Source organism: Euprymna scolopes, chromosome 21 (genome assembly GCF_053919585.1).
Source record: "Euprymna scolopes isolate OS-2025 chromosome 21, ASM5391958v1, whole genome shotgun sequence".
NCBI classification, from domain to species: Eukaryota; Metazoa; Mollusca; class Cephalopoda; order Sepiida; family Sepiolidae; genus Euprymna; species Euprymna scolopes.
The window spans coordinates 46343165-46363413 of NC_136502.1; the positions used below are offsets into that span (position 1 = coordinate 46343165).

Here is a 20249-nt window from a genome sequence, read left to right on the forward strand (position 1 = left end):
AGGCTAAAGGACTCTTTCTATTGTGTGCTGGCTTTTCAAACCCCACTTTCTTGACCTTGTGTCACATCTTCTCACAGTGGGAAGGAGATAAATGCCATGATCGATTGCAGCTGTTGATTTTGTTATTTTTAGCTATTATCGCCTGCAGTAAGGATCAAATCTTCAACTCTCCTGAAGACTGTCATTTAAAAATTATTGTTTTATTGCCTTTATTCGTTGCGTCACATATTATGCTTCCAAGTTTGGAAAGATGCACCTGAAAATGATCAGAGGTTGTATCAATTTAAACGTTATGAAAATAACAAACCAAATGAGAATCGTGGTTTAAATAATTGGTGCTTGTTAACATTGAATCAACAGATTGATTTTTTTTTTTTTTTAATATATGATTTTAAGCAAAAACAACAGTACTCACTTAATTGTCATGTCGAAAATAGCAATATATCCAAAAATTATGAAAATTCGAGTAGAACAATTGCTATTGTGTTTTTAGTTAAAAAAAAAGTCTATCGCTATAGGTTACAAATGTTGGAAACCATTTAAGTGGCTAAAAGATAGATAAGTATTCCCTGTATTTGCAATCTTCAAGGTGTTCACATATAAGGAAAATGCAATTTCCCCCAATTATCCATAAAAGTTACTTTTAACTATAAATCATTGATGAAAGTGCGCTGAAGGGCCACCCGAAGACTTACCTTTAAGAAGTTGATTAAGGGGAGGTTGAAAATCAGAAAATGCTTTTAGGAATAAACACTCCCAACCTCCCCATGTTAAGAACGGCTTTCAGACTAATCCATCCTCCCCCATATTAAGAACAGTTTTCAGAATAAACACCTTGTGGAGGTTGGAAAACCAGTGCATATTGACCAAATAATTTTTACTCGATGCATGTTCGTAATTTTTGGATATATTACTATTTTCGACATGACAATTAAGTAAGTACTGTTGTTTTTGCTTAAAAACACATATTAAAAAAAAAATCGATCTATCAACTCTATGTTAACAAACACCAAATAATCCAAATAATGCATACCTTTTTAACCAAATTTCTTATTAAATTTGATTTTGAAAGTTTAATTTGATCATTACGGCATTTTTGGTTATTTAATTATTAATTGAACCAAATTGTTATATAATTTTAAAGATAATGATACTCTTTATATATTTTTATTTATTTTTCTTCCCAACAAGTTTGCTCACACGCAATCGCCTAAAAAGTAAAATCTCGTGTTCCTTTTTTTTTTTTTTTTTTTTTTTCTTTTTCTTTTTTAATTTTTTTTTTTTTTTTTTAATTAGTGTGGGTAGGAGCTGAATGTATTGAATACCACAAGACAAGAAATAATAATGAAAGTGAAGGGATTTCTAGTCAATGCTTAATACTTAGCTTGTGTAAAATAATTTTTTTTTTTTTTTTTTAATTGTGCCAATTCGCTATTTTTAGACATTCAGTGAACTTTTAAATTTTTTTTTTTTTTGTTCTCTAATTGTTCACACCGAACGTTTGTTCAGAGGGAACTATTTTCGTCTGACACCGGCCTCCTGTTGGCCAGACGACGACACAAAAAGACAGGGATTTTTGTTGGTAAGTGACATTGTATTATCTGTTTATTTAATAAAAAATTCTTTGTTTCATGCTATTTAATCTATTAATTTAAATCTCCATTTATTTTTTAATATGAAAAACGAAAAAATTGTTTTTTTTTTTTCTATTTTAACTGTTCGATATATTTCTGGCCCCCTTTTTTTCTTTTTTTTTTTTTCGTTTTATTTGTTTTTCTTACCCGGTAAAAAAAAAAAAAAAGTTGTGTAAGCTTTTAAACTCACCATACATTTTTCAACATACGATTTATTCCCATAAAATTATGTTTTCTCTCTCGTTATTTCAAAAAAAAAAAATTAAAATTTCGAAAAAGAAAGATGGAGGCGGAGTTATAAATTTAAATTTATACACTGATTTGTTTTTGGGTTTGTTTGTTTTTTCCGGTATATTAAAATACAAGAGATTTCCAAATTTTCACTTTTTGTAATTATTTTATGATTTATTTTTGAATAAATAATGTGATTAGTTTGTATTGTTTTTAAGACGTTGAAAAATTCTCAAATTAAAAATTAACTGCTCTTGCCGAACTGGGCTTGGGCTTACAATTAGCTACCTTTACTGAAGCGGCGGTACGTCTTTACAATAACCCCGCCATTGAAAATGAGTCTTATATGCTAAAAATGTCCCAAATATTTTATTTTTTTTATTGTTGTTGTCTCACAATTAATACTTCACATGATGGCAAGCTTTTAAAAATCACCGAATAATTCAGTATGCTTTATTTTTATTTATTTATTTTAAGCTGCATTTACTAAAGTATTTACGGGTGTCGTTATTTTTGTTTGTTTATTAAAACTACGACAGCACAAAACGCTCACTTTTACGTTAGCGAAGCAAAGCACCGAAATAAAGGTTTACGAAGCATAAAGCGTTAAAAATAAATAATGTGCCTTTTGTGCTGCCGTAGTTTCAACAAGACGGCGACATGTGTAATGTGTAATTTTTGCATGTAACACGCTGTACTCGCCCGGAGTTGTCCGGAAATTACTTTCATTTTTGTTTCGATACCTTCCTCCCCTCCATTTGAAACCAAATTATGATTTAGGTACTTTAGTTTACTGACCGTTCCGAAATAAGGTTATTATTTAGAAACCCATTCTTAGCACGAAGTAAGGGGGTGGGGACTTTAACTATTTTGTACTTTCACCTAAAAATTTAATAAACAAAGATATAAAAATTGAGGGTTTGCATTACTGTACACATAGATTCGAGAAAGTTGTCAAAAAACAAATATATAACAAATAAATGTTAAAGGCAAGATAAGTTACTTTTCTATGTAACTGGATAGTTTTTTAGTGTTTTTATTGAATGTAACATATTTATTCACCTCGAAAAACAGTGTTTACTGATGTATTGGAAAATTTAAAATGGCGGCCGACTCTGACACGGTAAGTTTGGGAAAAGGAGTTGTAAGTAAAAAAAATTAGACAAAATACTGTTAGAAACTCGCTCAATATATGTTGCCGTGGCATAGGTTTACATATATTCGGTGTGTTTTTAACAGTATTTTGCATATTTATTTTTTATTTTAACTCCTTTTCGCAAAGTTACTGTGTCAAAGAGAGAGTCGGGCGCCATTTTAAATTTTCCAATACATCGGTAAACACGGTTTTACGGTATTTTTGTTTATTAAATTATTAGGTACAGAATATGTGAAGAAAGTTGCTCATCCCTCCCGTCTATTCTAAATAACTTTATTTAGAAAAACTAGGGTTTGTATTACTGTACACAGATTCGAAAAAGTTGTCAAAAAACAAATATAGAACAAATAAATGTTATCAAAGGCAAGAAAAGTTACTTTTCTACGTAACTGGATATATTTTTTGTGTTTTTATTCAATGTAACATGTTTATTCAGCTCGAAAAACATGCAGCGTTAGCAGTGTCAGAAATTTCGTGAAAATAGTGAATAATTCCACCCCATCTTTCCAAGCTTATAACTCCTCGAAAAATGTAATTCAAGCCCTATTTTTTTTTTTCAATTAAAGGAGCAAGGACCAAGGTTTTATTAAAAAAAAAAACAAAAAAAAAAAACAATGTGTTTTTTTTTTAAAAAAAAAAAAAGGTTTTAAACTTCGGACTTTACAGGTAAATTTCTAAAAAAGCGATTTTTTTTTTTTTTTTTGTTTTAAATTTGAATATATTATTTATTGACCTTTTCTCTTCAATTTGTGATATATAAAACTCCCCGACATAAATTAATTATTTACTGGGTGACACTTGGGGGGGGGGGGGCGTGAATTAAAAAAAAAAACGTTTGTCTAAAATATTATATTCGGTTTATTGGAAAGAACATAAAATTTCACATTGACCCTGAAAATATCGTAAAAATAGAATCAATAGAAAAATTTTGATAGATTTTTAAAGTTTAAAAATTGAAAAATATTGAGTTCGGAAAATTCATTACTGTTTTAAAAAAAAAAAAAAAAATATTTCTATTACTTTTAAAACAACTGTAATAGTTTATTTTGGAAGTATAATCCATAAAGAAAATAAATAACCCACTTTTAACAGAGAAATTACGAGATTTTTATATTGTATTCGCAGTTTCGTGTTAGGGGTGTCAAAAATTGCAGCGTTTACCGATGTATTGGAAAACTCAAAATGGCGCCAGACTGTCTCTTTAACACGGTAAGTTTGGGAAAAGATGTTATAAATTATAAACTAGACAAAATACTATTAAAAATCAACCGAATATATGTCAACTTATGTCATGGTAACATATATTGAGCGAATTTCTAACAGTATTTTATCTAGTTTATTATTTATAATAACTTTTCCAAAACTTACCCTCTCCGAGAGAGAGTTGGCCGCCATTTTGAATTTTCCAATACATCGGTAAACACTGCATGTTTTTCGAGCTGAATAAACATGTTACACTGAATAAAAACACAAAAAATATATCCAGTTAGGTAGAAAAGTAACTTATCTTACCTTTGATAACATTTATTTGTTATATATTTGTTTTTTGACAACTTTTTCGAATCTATGTGTACAGTAATACAAATCCAAAAACTATTCTTAACATGAGGATGATGGGACAACCGGAAGTGAAGTGGAAACAGTAATCGTAAAGATAACTTAAATTATTATTCTAATATTAATGTTTTGATGGCCGTCATTTTAAAGTTAACAATTCACTAAAAATTCTATTTAGAATCATCAAATTGTTATAAAATTATAACTTATCGCTGCTAAGATAACGTTTTAATCTCTCTCTAGAAAATTAGGTACTTATGCACTTATTGTAATCGTTCAATTCAATTTTTACGATATTTTTGTTTATGTAATTGTTAGATGAAAGTACAGAATATTTACAGAATACCCTCTCCTCTCAATGTTAAGAATGGATTTTTAAATAATAACGTTATTTCAGTGTGGTGGTTTGTCTTACTATACACATAGATTCGAAAAAGTCAAACAAATATATAACAAATGTTATCAAAGGGAATATAAGTTACTTTTCTACATAACTGGATATGTTTTTAGTGTTTTTATTTAACTTAAAATGCTTATTCGGTTGGAAAAACATGCAGTGATTTTACAACTTTTGTTGTTACTGTAACATATATTGGGTGGGTTTCTAACAGTATTTTGTATAATTTTTTTAGTTTATACTCATTATTCCAAACCTCACATATTTAACAGTCAGATCGCCGCCATTTGTCTTTTTTCATGTATATCGTATGATTTTCGAACCAATTAAACATTTTAAAAATAAGTAAAAACACTTAAAACTTTTCCAGATAGGTAGAAGAGCAACTTATCTTGCCTCATATATTTACATTTTTTATTTTTCTGACCACTTTTTTTGTACATCTGTAGATTTTAATACAAACCCAATCTGTCAATACATGCTGTTAAGCCACGTTCTTTTCAACAGTTTAAAGGCGTTCAAATTCGTTTCAAATTTAAAAGAATGAAGTAATCTGATCTTAAAAAGAAAAAGTTAACAAAAGTATAGGCTCAATCCTTACTCTAGGCGATAATGACTAAAAATAACATAAAAATTAACACTTCTACTCTGTCCTGGTTGACGGAATGAAAACAATCTACTCCCATGGAGTAAAGAAAAAAGGGTTCAGTTCGAAATTCCGTCTACGTTCCCAAGACCTGAAGAAGATTGGAAGTTATATTTACAAAGTTTGGGCTAATGTAATTAATAGCGTGAGACTTGTAGTTCAAAGAATATAAAAATCAATTCTCATCTCAAAAATCTGAAACTTTTTTTTTTTTTTTTGAGAATTTTGTTCTTAATTGATTATAGTAAACTGAAAAAAGGGAAAGGAATTTCCTGCAGATCTTAATTTTTGAGGTAAAGGGAAAACATGTCCTTTGGGACTATTTTTAAGTGATTAATGGAAATTTGTTAGCATTACAACATGAATCTTGCAAGTATGAATTATTGTTGAGTTATCTCCCTTCTTGAGATAGTTTTCAAAATGGCAGGCAAGACACTCTTGTTATTTATAAAATTTTGATTTTCTTAAAAAAATAAAACTACTTGATCAATTTACATACTTTTTGGAATATGTTAAATATATATAATGTGTCAATGTACAGATTTTTACATAAGCAATTTTACATTTAATTTATTCATACCATTATTATTGTGAGGTTTGCGTTCATGTTTAACATTTATAATAAGGAACGTTTAATTCATTCATACCAGTAATATCAGAATAATAACTGTCTAGGCCAAGAAGATCAAACTAATAACAAGTTTTACCAAAAAAAGAAACAATTTTTTTGTAAACATGATTAACCTTTGCATTTCAAGAGAAATATTATTAGTAAATTATAGAAATAAATGAAACAAACAACCATGGAACTTCCATAGTTTCCTAACGTCGAATGTTATCACGCTTTAGATTTTTTTTTTTTTTTTTTTTTTTTTTTTTTAAGATAAGGATTGATAATTTGGATTATTCAGACTACTGTTCTCCTCTTGCATATTCTTTTCGCAATTTTTCTGTCAATGTAACCTCGGACCTTCAGGTGCATCTTGTTAAACTGTGAAATCTAATGTAAGGCACAAAAGATATAGACGATAAGTAATAATCAGTTCTAATTGGATAATCTTCTGAAAGTTGAAGATTCACTCTTCAATGTGTGAGCAATACTAAAAAAAAAATTGAGTTACTCAAAACTTATACCTGATCATGACTGATCAAACACGTTACCAATGAACCGGTAATACTTTTTGTGGTGTTAGCTTTGGTCGAATTATTTCAGCTTCTTCTAAAGGAGGAAGTTTACATGGAATATGAAATTCACAAGCAGTTCCCAGCCACACATTTATCCTGGTCATAAAAAGATGGCATATAATTCCTAATATTTCCAAATGGTTACCCATCTTGTACTGACCAGGTTCAACGTCGCTTAACTTTGGTGATTTAATGAGAACCAATTTGTCAGTACAATTGTGTCATGCATAAGTTAAGTTAGCCTCATGGATTAAATAAAGGGTTCCATTCCAAATTCCATTCAGATGCTCAGTTCGACAGGATGCATCTGAAGAATGTCAGAGGTTACATTGACTGAAATGTTGTGTGAATAACATCCAGGATGAGAGCAGTGGTCTGAATAATACAAAGTTGATGGTTTTTATGCTTGTTCAGTCGACATAAAATTAAGAAACAAGTGCATAAATTTAATTTGATCAAAAATTTATGCAAACAAACTGAACTTGTTGATTTCTATGTTTGGTATAAATTTCTTTTTTCATCTTATTTCATGTTCCATAAGAAGTGTCCATATTCTGTTGAATGAAAAAATTGGAGTTCAGTCGAAGAACACCTCCTGGGTAAGTTTGTAACATTTTAACGTTGAACAAATGTTCGTACATCATGGTTTACGCAAACATGTGGGGTGCACTCATGCATTTTCGTCAGTGAGTGATCAAGTAGCCAGATATATCAATTAAAGTCTTTTGTATACATACGTGCATGATTGTCTTCATTCTCTGATCGCGGCTTTTCCATGTGTGGACTGTGATCTCCTTGTTGACGAATCTACTCATGCATGGAAACACAGTGGGGATTTATTGAGATTTCAAAGGTTTTGTTAGTGTTTGTTTAGAGGTGAGGATTATTTCCTTCTTACTTGTTCTTCTACTTGGGAATTGAGACGCAGATGGCAGCACCAAGATGAAATTCACTTAGATTCCTTCTCTGTTGTCAAACACATTTGTGCAGTCTCCCTGCTGAACAAAAACTTATGTTTGACTATATAGTGATTTTTCACAATGGTCAACATGTGTTAAGGCCTGAAACTGCACCGTTATCCATTTATACTGGGATTCGGCATCCCCAGGAACTCAAAAGAGGTAAAAAAAAATGACACTTTTTGCCCCATAGCATTTGATCCATCCATTAGATTTTCCTGAAACTTGGCCAAAATGTGGAGGCCATTGTTCTTAATATAAATTCAGTATAGGTGACCCTGGCAAAATTCTGGTTTGCCATCCCTCTGGGACTTTCAAGGCTAAAAAAAAAATGCCTTTTTGGAGCTCTTTTTTCATATTACTCGGGAACTTCATATGTATACTTATATAGTAGTTTTCCATGGTGCTGAATTCAAATATACATGTCTTAAGGCATGAAACTGCATCGTTTGTCCGTTTCACCGAGATTCTGCGTTTTTTTTTTTGTTTTTTGTTTTTTTTAGCTTCAATCGCTGATTTTTATCCACTTTCTAGAATGTTCTTATTTCTAAATGAAATTTAAAAATAACTAAATCTTTGATTAAATTTTTAGCCTTTTATATTTAATTGTCTCAAATGATTCCTATTTATTTATTTGACTTTTTAAAAAATATTTTTAACAATAATGTTATTTTTTAAATCTAAATAAATTGGTTTATTTCTATATTTATTTTTATTACATAATTATATACTTATCGTCCTTTAATGTTTATTCTTATTTAATGTCTTAATTTACCTTTTTATTTCTATATAAAAAAGTAAAGGTTTGTTTTACTGTACACACAGATTCGAAAAAGTTGTCACAAAACAAATATAGAACAACTAAATGTTATCAAAGGCAAGATAAGTTACTTTTCTACCCAACTGGATATGTTTTTAGTGTTTTTATTTAATATAACATGTTTATTCAGCTCGAAAAACATAGTGTTTATCAATGTATTGGAAAAATTAAAAATGGCGCCCGACTCTCTCTTTGACACGGTAAGTTTAAGAAAATGAGTTATAAATAAAAAAAAAGAACTAGACAAAATACTGTTAAAAACCTGCCGAATATGTCAGCCTATGTCACGGTGACATATATTGAGCAAGTTTCTAACAGTATTTTGCATAGTTTTTTTATTTTAATTCCTTTTTCCAAACTTACCAAACAAGAGAAAGTCGGACACCATTTTTAATTTTCCTATACATCGGTAAACACTGTATGCTTTTTGAGCTGAATAAACATGTTACAGTAAATAAAAACACTAAAAACATATCCAGTTTGGTAGAAAAATAACTTCTCTTGCCTTTCATAACATTTATTTGTTCTATAATTGTTTTGTGACAACTTTTTCGAGTCTGTGTACAGTAAAACAAACCCAAGGGGGAGTTTGTTGTTTAATTTTTGGTAATTGGGTGAAGTTCAAATAAGTAGGTACCACAGACAAGCATCGTTCTGACATTCGGGAAATTTAGGTTAACAACCGGTGAAGCTAAATAAATTTCTTCATTTTACTTAAAAACAAAATGTAAGCATAAACAAAATATTTTAGAAAATAATTTCTTGATTTTAAATAAAAATTGATTGTAAAGATTTTTTTTTTTTTTTTTTTTTTTAATAATTATTGAAAAATATTGCAGTGTTTACATAGCTGGTTCTTTGGGATAATAGGGGCGCTTGATACCTCTCTTGCAAAACGAAAAAAGCTTTAGTGTTTTTACTATTTTAAAGCACTTTTTTTTTAGTTTGAAACACAAGTAGTGGCTAGTTAACTTAAACAAAAGGACGCATGGCAGAAATTCTTCAGGGTTTAAATGTATTGTAATGCTTTTATTGGTGTCGAAAAATGTTTTTCAGCCCCCATATTACTTCCTATTTACTTGCCTCCCCACGGGAGCAGAATTAGACACAAGGTCGGTTTTTAAAGCATTTATTACTAAAAAACGAAATGGTGAAATATAAAAACAAGTTAAGCTAAAAGTAAAAAAAAACAAAACTTTTTTTTTTAAATTCCAAGAATTAAAGAAAGAAAAAAATTCAAAGAAATTTCGAACATTTATTACCAACAAAATTTTTTAAACAGCAAAGTTCAAATGTTTGTTTGCATAAAGCAGTTCAACAAATGTTTTTTTTTTTTAAATAAAGAAATATTTTTGTAAATAAAACAATTCGGAGAGGTTAATTTATTTTCTATATCCATCATTCAAAGGGTCAATAATGGTAGAAGCACCGGTGTCACATTTCACGTGACCTAACTGTTCAGATTTTTCAGAATGAGGCTCGTCTGCTGGACCTACTTATCTCAGCTGCACCAATTTGACTTTGCTTGCTTTATTTTTTTTAAATATAAAGGTTGGCAAGACAGTTTTCATTCATGTACTAATGGAAGAGTGTCGATAAAAAAAAAAAAACTTGCCAAAAGATAAGCGCCCTTTTTTTTTTTTTTTAGTTACCAATTTGAAAAAACACTGGTTTTTAACATGATTTACTTGCAATGAGAGCATTGTAAAATCTTTTTTCTTTAAGAGTTAAGTATTCATCAACTTTTTCATGGACTTGATGTAGTTAGGCTGTTTTATACATAAATAAACTTCGCTTACAAATGAAAACAATGTTACCTCGCGGCCCCTAAAGTTTCAGTGCAAATGCAAACATAACTAATTATGGGCCTCAAAGTTTTGAAACAGACAGACATCGCCTATGTATGTTATGGAATAAGAAAACTCATTAAGATAAATAAAGATTACCTTTAAAGTAGTTAATAAAATTCTTGTGCATCATATTAAATGTTATGAAAAGTTCTATGACGTTTTGGTATTTCTACACTTTATCGCCGAAACTGGAGATGCCATTTTATTTCACGCACCTGTCATTGAAATCCAAAGAAGAAATCAGTATTTTAAACTATGACTGAAGCATGAAATAAACAACAAAATTAAACTAGATGATGATTTTTTGGTTTCATTTAAATTAATTTGTTGTTGACCCTTCAAAGTTGCTTTAGTTAAAAAAAAAAAAAATGTTTTGTTAAAATTTAATTGTTCGGAAAAAAAACCCATTTTATAAAAATCCAATGTTGCTTTCATTACAAAATTGTTTTATTAAAATTATATTTTCTTACATAAACTTTTCAATAAATGTTTTTACAATCATATTTTGATAAATTTTTATACAGTAAATGTTTTGGTTTTCAAATGGCGCTCACCCAGTTTAAACAATTATGAATGTTCTTTTCATTTTCTGTTTTTAATGAAATATATATATATATATATATATATACACGTTTCATGAAAAACTTTCCGTTTTCATTAATTAAATCGAAACATTTCCAATTAAACAATTACGGATATATGTTCTCTTTCACTTTATTTACTTTTTTTCATAGTTTTTTTCCGGAAGTAATTAATATCTAGTTTAATGTTTTTGTTATTTATTTCTAACCTCGGTCATAGTTTAAAATACTGATTTCTCCCTTCAATTTCAACGACCGGTGCGTGAAATAAAATGGAGTCTCCAGTTTCGGCGATAAAGTTTAGACGTACCGACGTTTTTATCATAAATTTTTGAGAGCATTAATCTCACTTCAAACAAACAGTTCAACTTAAAAATATAAGAGAATTGTACTGAAAGAATCATAAATCTAAAGTATTTTTTAACGATGCGATTCCGATTTCCCCCAAAATACACGATTCTTACGATTTCCAATTCCGATTAATTGTCTCACCACTACTTGTTACGCCATAACTTTTGCTCCATCCATTAGATTTTTCTGAAACTTGGCGAAAATGTGAAGGCAACGTTGGCCCTTCACACTTCTCACATTCATCATTTCTTCACTATTTTTTGCGGCGTTATTTCACATGCAGCACCAGAGGGGGACCATGCACACATGGCTTGTTTATTTTTGAAATTGCAACTTTATAACATTTAAAAATCGATAGAACATCAACTCTATAATAATATATACAAAATCTGCAATAATTATAATATATTTAAGCGTACTTAACAACCTGGCTACATCAGGCATCCTTGCTAGCTTAGATAAATACTTTTGCAGTTTTAACAAGAGTTACAATAATATTAGAGCATCTCCATTTACGCCATGAATACCAACATCAATATATTACATATGAATGGGTCCCCTGTGGAGTTTCCACAGGTCCCGCTAATTATTATTTGCATCTTTTTTTTACAGCAAAGCAAATCAATTTAATAACCCAGCAAATTTATAATTAAAATAAAATTTAAACATTCATAGAAGGAAGGCACATAATAGTTAACCAAGCCCAACGCCCTCCCCGTGTTAAATGGTTTTCTAAATGGTAACATTATTATTTAGAAATGCGTTCGTAACGGGGGAGGGGGGCATTGTTAATATTTTGTTCTTGCATCGTTTTCTCATTTTACCTACCAATCGACGACTATTTTCAACTGTTTATAAAAACTTTCAAGTAGCATGTTGTATACTAACGACGAACTGATAGTATTTGGCTTGGTTTAAAATCAAAATAAACCATTTGTCTTTCAATTTGCAATACATTACAAGGAAAACATTTGAGAAAAAATATACCCGGAAAATTTCCTGGGATTTATGTAATAATTTGAAAATTTATTGGAAAAAAAGCCAAAAAAAAAAAAAAAAAGCCAAAAAAACAAATATCTAATTAAATATTTATAAATATTAAAAGAATTGGAATCGGGAATTTAAAACAGAATCGGGGGAAAATTTAGGAATCATCCCATCACTAATAGAAATTTACATAATTTATCTTGGTAACTCAATTAACAATTGATAGTTATGAATTCAAAGCTCGTTGGATGTTGTGAAATTAAACCAGAAGTCAACCTTATTGATAGCATTAAGTAGGATTGCCCATAGAGTAAATGTGGTATTGTGGTGACTGGAACTAGTTTAGAAAATAGATAAAAAGGGTGACACACAACCCCCATCCCATCACACCCACTTCACTTTGGACCTTGTACTACATCTTTTACATAATTTTAAAAATATTTTTAAAAATTTTAAATAAATAAATCAGCCATGCTGCTAGGAACAAAATATGTCTATCCGGACACTGTCCTGGTCGGTGGAGGAGAAATCCTTCTAGATTGAGGTGATTTTAAGTTTTGTTCCAATTCAGTGCCCTTTTTGAGGAACTGAATTTTCCCCATATCAAAAATCAACCTTGTGTCTAACTTTACCCTAGTGGGGAGGAAATAGGAACTACGACAGTGTATACAGAATTCAACCAAGTGAAAAATGTTTATAAATGTAGTAATATCATAATTAAATAAACAACAGGTAATATAAATCATCATCATATTCGGTTTAACATCTGTCCAACACATATTGGCATGTGTTGGACAGCTTTTAGTAATTCCCTTCCAAACTAACCCATTTTTAGCTAGGTCTTTGTTCATCCTTTTTCCTCTTGGATCCAACCTTATCACTTCCTCCTGTTTTCCTTGGCCTTTTGCTAATCGATCTTGCTATCTCAATTCGTTTATTAATCCAAAAACTCTCATTCATTACTTCATTCGAAATCTGTTCTACACGCATTTTTCTATATTGTCCAGATTGAATCTTCCTCTGATGTCATCAGAACTAAGCTTGCCTTTAACATTTTTGTTACACATCCATCATATCATTGTTCTCATATAATTTCACTCCATGTAACGCATGTCCGGCACAGATTTCACTTCCATACATTATCACACTTTGTACACATGCCTGATAAACTTTTCTCTTGGCCGACAGTAGTAACTTTTCTAATTGTCCTGTTGCTGCCAGATCACAGATCAGAATACTGGCTTTCTGACTTAAAATGAACCAAACATTAGTGTTTATTGTCTCCCCCCCCCCATTCTTTTTGCAAAACTCGGACATGCTCTGCCAAGTCAAATTCAAAAACGTCCCTTCCAAAAGCACAGCCAGGGCTGCAAATAGTTTTTTCTATATCCTCACAAATATTTGATAAGTTTATTAAAAAAAAAAAAAAAAAAAAAAGTTCTTATTCAGAATTCCCCTATATTAACAAACAAAAACAGAAAAATCTATATAATGTATGCACACATGACAAAACAAAAATATCATATACCAAAAATCATGTAACTTGATCAAGTAGTTTTTTTTTAATAAAAAAATTAGGGAATGACCACCTTGTTCAGTATTTTGAAAACGATCTAAAAATAACAAAGGGAGGTAACTCAACATTGTAAGATTTAAGTTGTAATGCCTATGAATTAATCGCTTTATGAAAATCAAATTACGTAATTTTTGGAATATGATATTTTGTAATGTAATGTGGGGGAATTCTTGACAAACACAAAAAATGGGTAATGCCAGCAATAGTGTGTTTATTAACTTATATGATTTAAAGTCTTTATCCCATGAGTATTGCATGATCAAATATTAAATTGTCAATTTTCCCAAGAAGCTGCTAAGAAATAATCTTTTCCAGATGTCATTCAACTTTTCAAGAAGCCGAATAATTCTTGAGAGAAACATGTCTGAATATTTTAGAGCTAATTTCTGTAAGTCCGAGACTAACCACATCGATTTGTCTCATTACTCTGTGAAACATTTGCTGTGAAACATTTGCTGATATCAAGTTTGCTATTAATGATCTTCAGTATGGTGCATCACATGCCCCCTCGACGTACATACTCCTGACAAGCAGCAAAATTCTACCCCTTCACTGTTGAGCTGCCTAGATGCTGGAAAACCTTCTACTCTTTCCTCGGAATGCTAGACTTTGGAATTCCCTCCCTGTTTCCTGCGTCCCTGACTGTATTAATATGCAGAAGTTTAAATGTAATGCGAACAGTCATGTTGTGGCTCAACTTCCATTATAATCTCCTGTAGACCTGCTTCCAGTTAGTAACCTCCTTATATTTTAAGTGGACATGCGGCTAGTTTGGGGGTGAAAAAGAGTTTAAAAAAATACTAAATAAATACCTTAAAGACAAAATTGTTAGCTTCGTCGCAGCAGACAAAATGTTCATCAGTCTCAATGATGACGTTTTTGAAGAGATTGAAGGTTTCAAATACCTTAGTACCATCATCATGGCCACGGTTTAAGGTCAAGCTGATATCAAAGCGTGAATCAACCTAGCATGTCATGCTGCCTGATGACTCAATTCCTGGCTCTGCCCAAGATCTAAGAAAAATCGCAACACAACAGTAAAGATCTACCAAAGATTTCTGTGAACGGTCTTCCTTTATGGCAGCGAATCCTGGGCAATGAGAGTGGAACATATTAAGCGATTTCAAATTACCACTGTATCCTCCGTTTCCAGTGACAGTACTTTGTCTCAAATAACTTGTAACTACACCTTTTACACCTCAAATTAAAAAAGCACAACTTCAAATTAAAAAACACAACTTCAAATTAAAAAAACTAAACTTCAAATTAAAAAAACTAAACTTCAAATTAAAAAAACTAAACTTCAAATTAAAAAAACTAAACTTCAAATTAAAAAACATAACTTCAAATTAAAAAAAGACAACACCAAATTAAATAAACCCAAGTTCAATTTAAAAGCACGTGACATTATGTTAGAATTATTCATACTCAAACTTTGTAAGGTAATTTGCATAACATCACTTATGCAAATTACCCACTATTACTTGTAGTTGCTCGCAACAATAAAAAAAGAAAAGTTTCTAACAATTAACATTACAATAATTTAAAATATGGAAAATAACAATGGATCTCCGGTAGTTGTGCGATCAAGTAGAGGAGTCAAGAGAGGCACAGTACGTGGTCAGTACAAACGCAATCGAAATTCTCCTAAGCGTCGGATTCTGGAAGCCGCTCGAAATAGCAGGGACTGGACAACTGTCGCAGAGAACTGTGGGATAAATAGGATCACCGCGTACGCCTGGGTGAATAAACAGGCCAAGGGGCAAGACGTGGAGGATAAGCCGCGGGGTGGAAGGCGACATGGGAAAGTGAATCCGGACATGGTCAACAACATGCTTGATATAATCGGAGAAGATCCTACCATCACTCTCAAGGAGTTGGCCTTGAAGATTTCGGAGATGCATGGAATCAACCCCCCAATCAGCATTACTACCATAAATAACCATCTCGATGGTAGACTCTTCACTGTAAAACGGGTTCACAAGCAAGCCGAGAATGTCAACACTCCGGAGAATAAGGTAAAACGTCGTATCTATGTAGAAAGGGTTATGGCCGCATTGGGAGCTGGTAAACATGTGGTGTATTTGGATGAGTCAAACGTGAACTTATTTTGTACTCGGACCGTTGGACGATCCGCGAGGGGCCAGAGAGTGGTGCTACATGTTCCAGGCTCGAAAGGTCCAAATATTCACATGGTTGCTGGTATTAGTCAACAGGGACTCATCAACTTCACCCGCAGGCGTGGCGCCTACAAGCACCCGGATGTCAACCAATGGGTTGCAGAACTACTCAATTCTGTCTTCGCAATGGGATATGATGCCGGACAGGTAGCCTTGGTAATTGACAACGCCCCGTGCCATTCCCGAGTGGAACAACTACACGACCAGGCAGCTTTTGCAGAAGTGGAGTTTATTCGCTTGCCTCCATACAGCCCGGCTCTCAACCCCATCGAAATGGCCTGGTCAGCCATCAAAGCCGTCATCAAGAGGGATCTACCGAGCGTTATACATGTGCCACAACCGGAAGATATCACAAAAGTGGAGCACCGTCTTCGTCTTGTGGAGACCGCCATCGACCGAGCCTACCAAGTGGTAACTCCTGCCATGTCTCAGGCATTCTGTAATCGGGTTCAACGCCATCACGCTAGATGTCTCAGGGAAGAGGACCTCCCTGTTGGAGAATAAATGGTTTATCTATCATGTAATAAAATTTTAATTTAATTTGAACTTGGATTTTTTTAATTTGAAGTTGTGTATTTTAATTTGAAGTTTAGTTTTTTTAATTTGAAGTTGTGTTTTTTAATTTGAAGTTGTGTTTTTTTAATTTGAACTTTAGTTTTTTTAATTTGAGGTGTAAAAGATGTAGTTTTCACTGCAAAATTAATTCCATCCAACAAATCATCCTCACGAGATGTCTGCACTGGCCGTAGTCATACTCATCACTATTCACCAAAATATTTATCAAGCAATTGGCCCAGCTTATCAACAGTTAAAGCTGATGTAGAATCCAACCTGGACACCTATTGGAACAGCAAGTGTCTAGGGATGATTCAATTCATTTTAAAGGCCAGGCTTGATTGGCTTTTGTGAAGAACATAGTGGTTAGGATGGATAGAGCCAACTTAAATGTGAGTAAATGTAGTTTTAAACATGAGTACTTAATGTCACCTGTTGACCAAAATAATGCTGCCTTTACTGCTCGTCGTATGGAGTGTGGATGATTGCAGTTTTCTTGAAGGTATTGCTCCATCACTGATGGTTGATGCTTAATGTAAATCATTTGTTCTACAGAATAATTAGAGGCTGCACTCGGAACTTGAATGCCTATTAGGCGTTATCCTCAAATGTCAGTGGTCTCTTTGTACAAAACTTCTGAAACATGAAACCTACTTATCTGAGCACTCTGGTTAATATGGTTTCAGAGTATATCTTGTTATGGGGTTCATCTCGAAAACCCTTATAAGAGTTTGTGACTTTTTTTATTCGAGGGATATCTGGTATAGATGCTGACTCCATTGTATTATTGTACCATCTTTGCACAGAACAGATACTTATTTTGATCCTCATCTGAAGGACAAGAAAGTGTATGAAAGTTTGAGTTTCGTTTTCGACATTACAGCAGCATCAGATGTAATTCATTTTTTTTTTTTTTTTTTTTTTTTTGCATTGCATCTTCAGCTCTCAGACTATCTAATCTTTTAAATAAAAGGTGATAACATGTATACAGACATGAAATTGACTTGGTCTATTCTCATATAGATTGTAAAGTTTGCATAATTTGTTTGTCTTTTAATTCCAGAGTCCTGTGTGGATGACGTGTTTCCTGGAACGTTACAGTAAATGGTCACTTGAATAAAAATGGATTCTCAACTCGATGATCAGAGATTGCACTGTGACGATTGCAACGAATCATTCTCTGAGCATTCTCTTTTTATTCTGCATCTGCTGAAACATGAATCCAAGACAACCTCAGACGACGAAATATCCGAGGACGGGTCCTCTTCTCAAGAAGACTCTGAAAGTGAAGAAGATGTACTCCACACATGTGATCAGTGCGGCCAATCCTTTGAGCATGTTTCGGCTTTAAAAATCCACCTTAAGACGCATACTAAGAAGTTGTCCACTCCTTGTGGACATTGCGGGAAAAGATTTTACGACCCGCTTACCTTGAAACGGCATATCGGGATGCACACAAGAAAACATTTTCCGTGTGAACAATGTGGGAAGACGTATGCCAACAAAAGTATCTTGCAGATTCATTTGAGGACTCACACAGGGGAAAGGCCATTTCCGTGTCAGGTCTGCGGAAAAGCTTTCACACAAGTGTCAGGCTTAAAGTGTCACATGAGACAGCATACCGGAGAACGTCCCTTTGAATGCAAAGAATGCGGGAGAGACTTTGTTCAGATGGCAAACTTGAACAGCCACATGAGAGTACATACTGGCGAGATAATAATTCAGTGTTCCGTATGTGGAGCCGCTTTTGTCAGCAACGCGGAACTAAGACAGCATGCAAAAATGCATCAACCAAAAAAGCCTTTCAAATGTGCCGACTGCGATAAATCATATGAGACAAGTGCTAAGTTGAAACGGCATGTTAAATCCCACACACGAGAAAGAAATTTCCAATGTGAGATATGTCCCAAGAGTTTTGTTCGACAAGACTTTTTTAACAATCACATCAAAAAACATGCGAAAGAAAAACCTGCTGCCCAGAGGAGTGTCTTAAGAGGTAAGTCAATCTCGCATATCAAGACTGAAAATGTGCATCACTGTAAAACATGTGATTTGTCTTTCTCTCAAGCGAGTGAACTACAAAATCACGTTGCAAAAAAGCATGTAGAAAGACCCCATCACTGTGATGTGTGCGGAAAGGCTTTTATCCGACGCCAACATTTAAAAACTCATATGAAGACACATGACAAGAAACCTTTCACATCTAAGATACGTGCAAAAGCTTTTTTGGAAAAACCTCCCAAGATTCCCAGACGAACTGGCACGCCAAAAAAGCGGTACGACTGTAAAGAGTGTGATTTGTCATTTTCTCATCCAAAGGAGTTAAAAAATCACGATAAAACTCACATCAGAAAGCGTCCCTTTCATTGTGACATATGTGGAAGTGATTTTGTTCTATCTCGTCACTTGAAAAATCATTTAAAGGCGCATAAAGAGACGCATTCCGCCTACAATGTGCGTGGAAAGTCTTCTCCGGAAAAATCTGCTCTTGAGATTCGGAAACCGGTTAACACAATGGAAAAGAGTCACGTTTGTAAGCTGTGTGGGAAAGCTTTCTTCCAAAAGCTGGCCTTAATTTTCCACACGAAAACGCACAAAGTGGAAACCGCTTTTTGCTGCGAGATTTGTGGAAAAGTGTTTCCCTTATCGTCTACGTTAAGAATCCACCTAAAGGCACATGCGGTATATAAGCGTTTTCCATGCAAAACCTGCCGAAAAACTTTCTCCCTGAAATCTAAATTACAACTTCATATGAGAATTCATGTGGATGACAACAATAAATCATTGTTCAAGTGTAACCAGTGTGGAAAGTGTTTCTCGAAGAATAAGGGCTTAAAAATGCACATGCGATTCCACACGACTGATGGAAAGCGTTTAAAATGTAAAAAATGTGATGAATCGTTTTCTTTCAAGTCAGCCTTAGAAATCCATATGATAAGACATTCGCGCTTTTTCTGTGAGACTTGTAATAGCTCTTTTAACACTTACACTCAACTAGAAAAGCATGCGAGGACTCACACCAAGACGTTATCAACCCGCCCAAAGCGCAACCATACTTACATGCACCCTTCAAAAAGACACGAACTCGCGCATAGCGCAAATTCATCATCCCCTTGCATAGCATGCGACAAAGCTGCATTTATCAACAAGCGAAAAAAACGTAAGCTTCACATAAGAAGGTCTGGAGAGATATCACTTTATTGTGACGTGTGCGGCAAAGGTTTCATTTACAAAGGAAATTTTCAAAAGCATGTGAAAAAGCATAAAGAGAAAAATTGTAAACGTTAAAGGCATTTCCATTTGTTTTTCTAGGACATTCTGCAGAAATTTGTTTTTGATTCTTTCATTAAAAATGTCTGAATTAAAACTTTGGGTTTTGAAGCAGTCCCAAAGGTGGGATTATTGATATCCTTTTTTCTTTTTTTTTTTAAAGATTGTAAAAATTTTATTATTATTATTTAAACTTTGTACCAAAAGATCAGAATAGTATATTGCATTACTATCGAATGTTGGTCAAAGCAAAGTATATTTGTATATTATATATATGTATGCTTGCATCTACATATATGCATATGTAAATTTGT

At 32.7% G+C, this 20249-nt stretch overlaps 1 protein-coding gene across 2 annotated transcripts; it reads left to right on the forward strand.

Moving 5' to 3' along the window:
• The first annotated feature begins 1483 nt into the window (after window positions 1-1483).
• LOC145242209 (uncharacterized) lies at window positions 1484-20071 on the forward strand. 2 transcript variants are annotated; one of them, XM_080105205.1, is made up of 3 exons: window positions 1484-1582; window positions 7348-7405; window positions 17729-20071. In XM_080105205.1, the coding sequence occupies exon 3, from the start codon at window positions 17788-17790 to the stop codon at window positions 19951-19953; it is 2166 nt and encodes a 721-aa protein (XP_079961331.1). In that variant the 5' UTR covers window positions 1484-1582; window positions 7348-7405; window positions 17729-17787; the 3' UTR covers window positions 19954-20071. The 2 variants fall into 2 exon arrangements, with proteins under 2 accessions (XP_079961331.1, XP_079961332.1); XM_080105206.1 differs by having other exon boundaries at window positions 1508-1582; window positions 7351-7405.
• Window positions 20072-20249: the final 178 nt, after the last annotated feature.

What these genes read in the sequence shown, in the direction of transcription:
- LOC145242209 (XM_080105205.1), top strand. Translation starts at nt 17,788, where the DNA reads ATGGATTCTCAACTCGATGATCAGAGATTGCACTGTGACGATTGCAAC.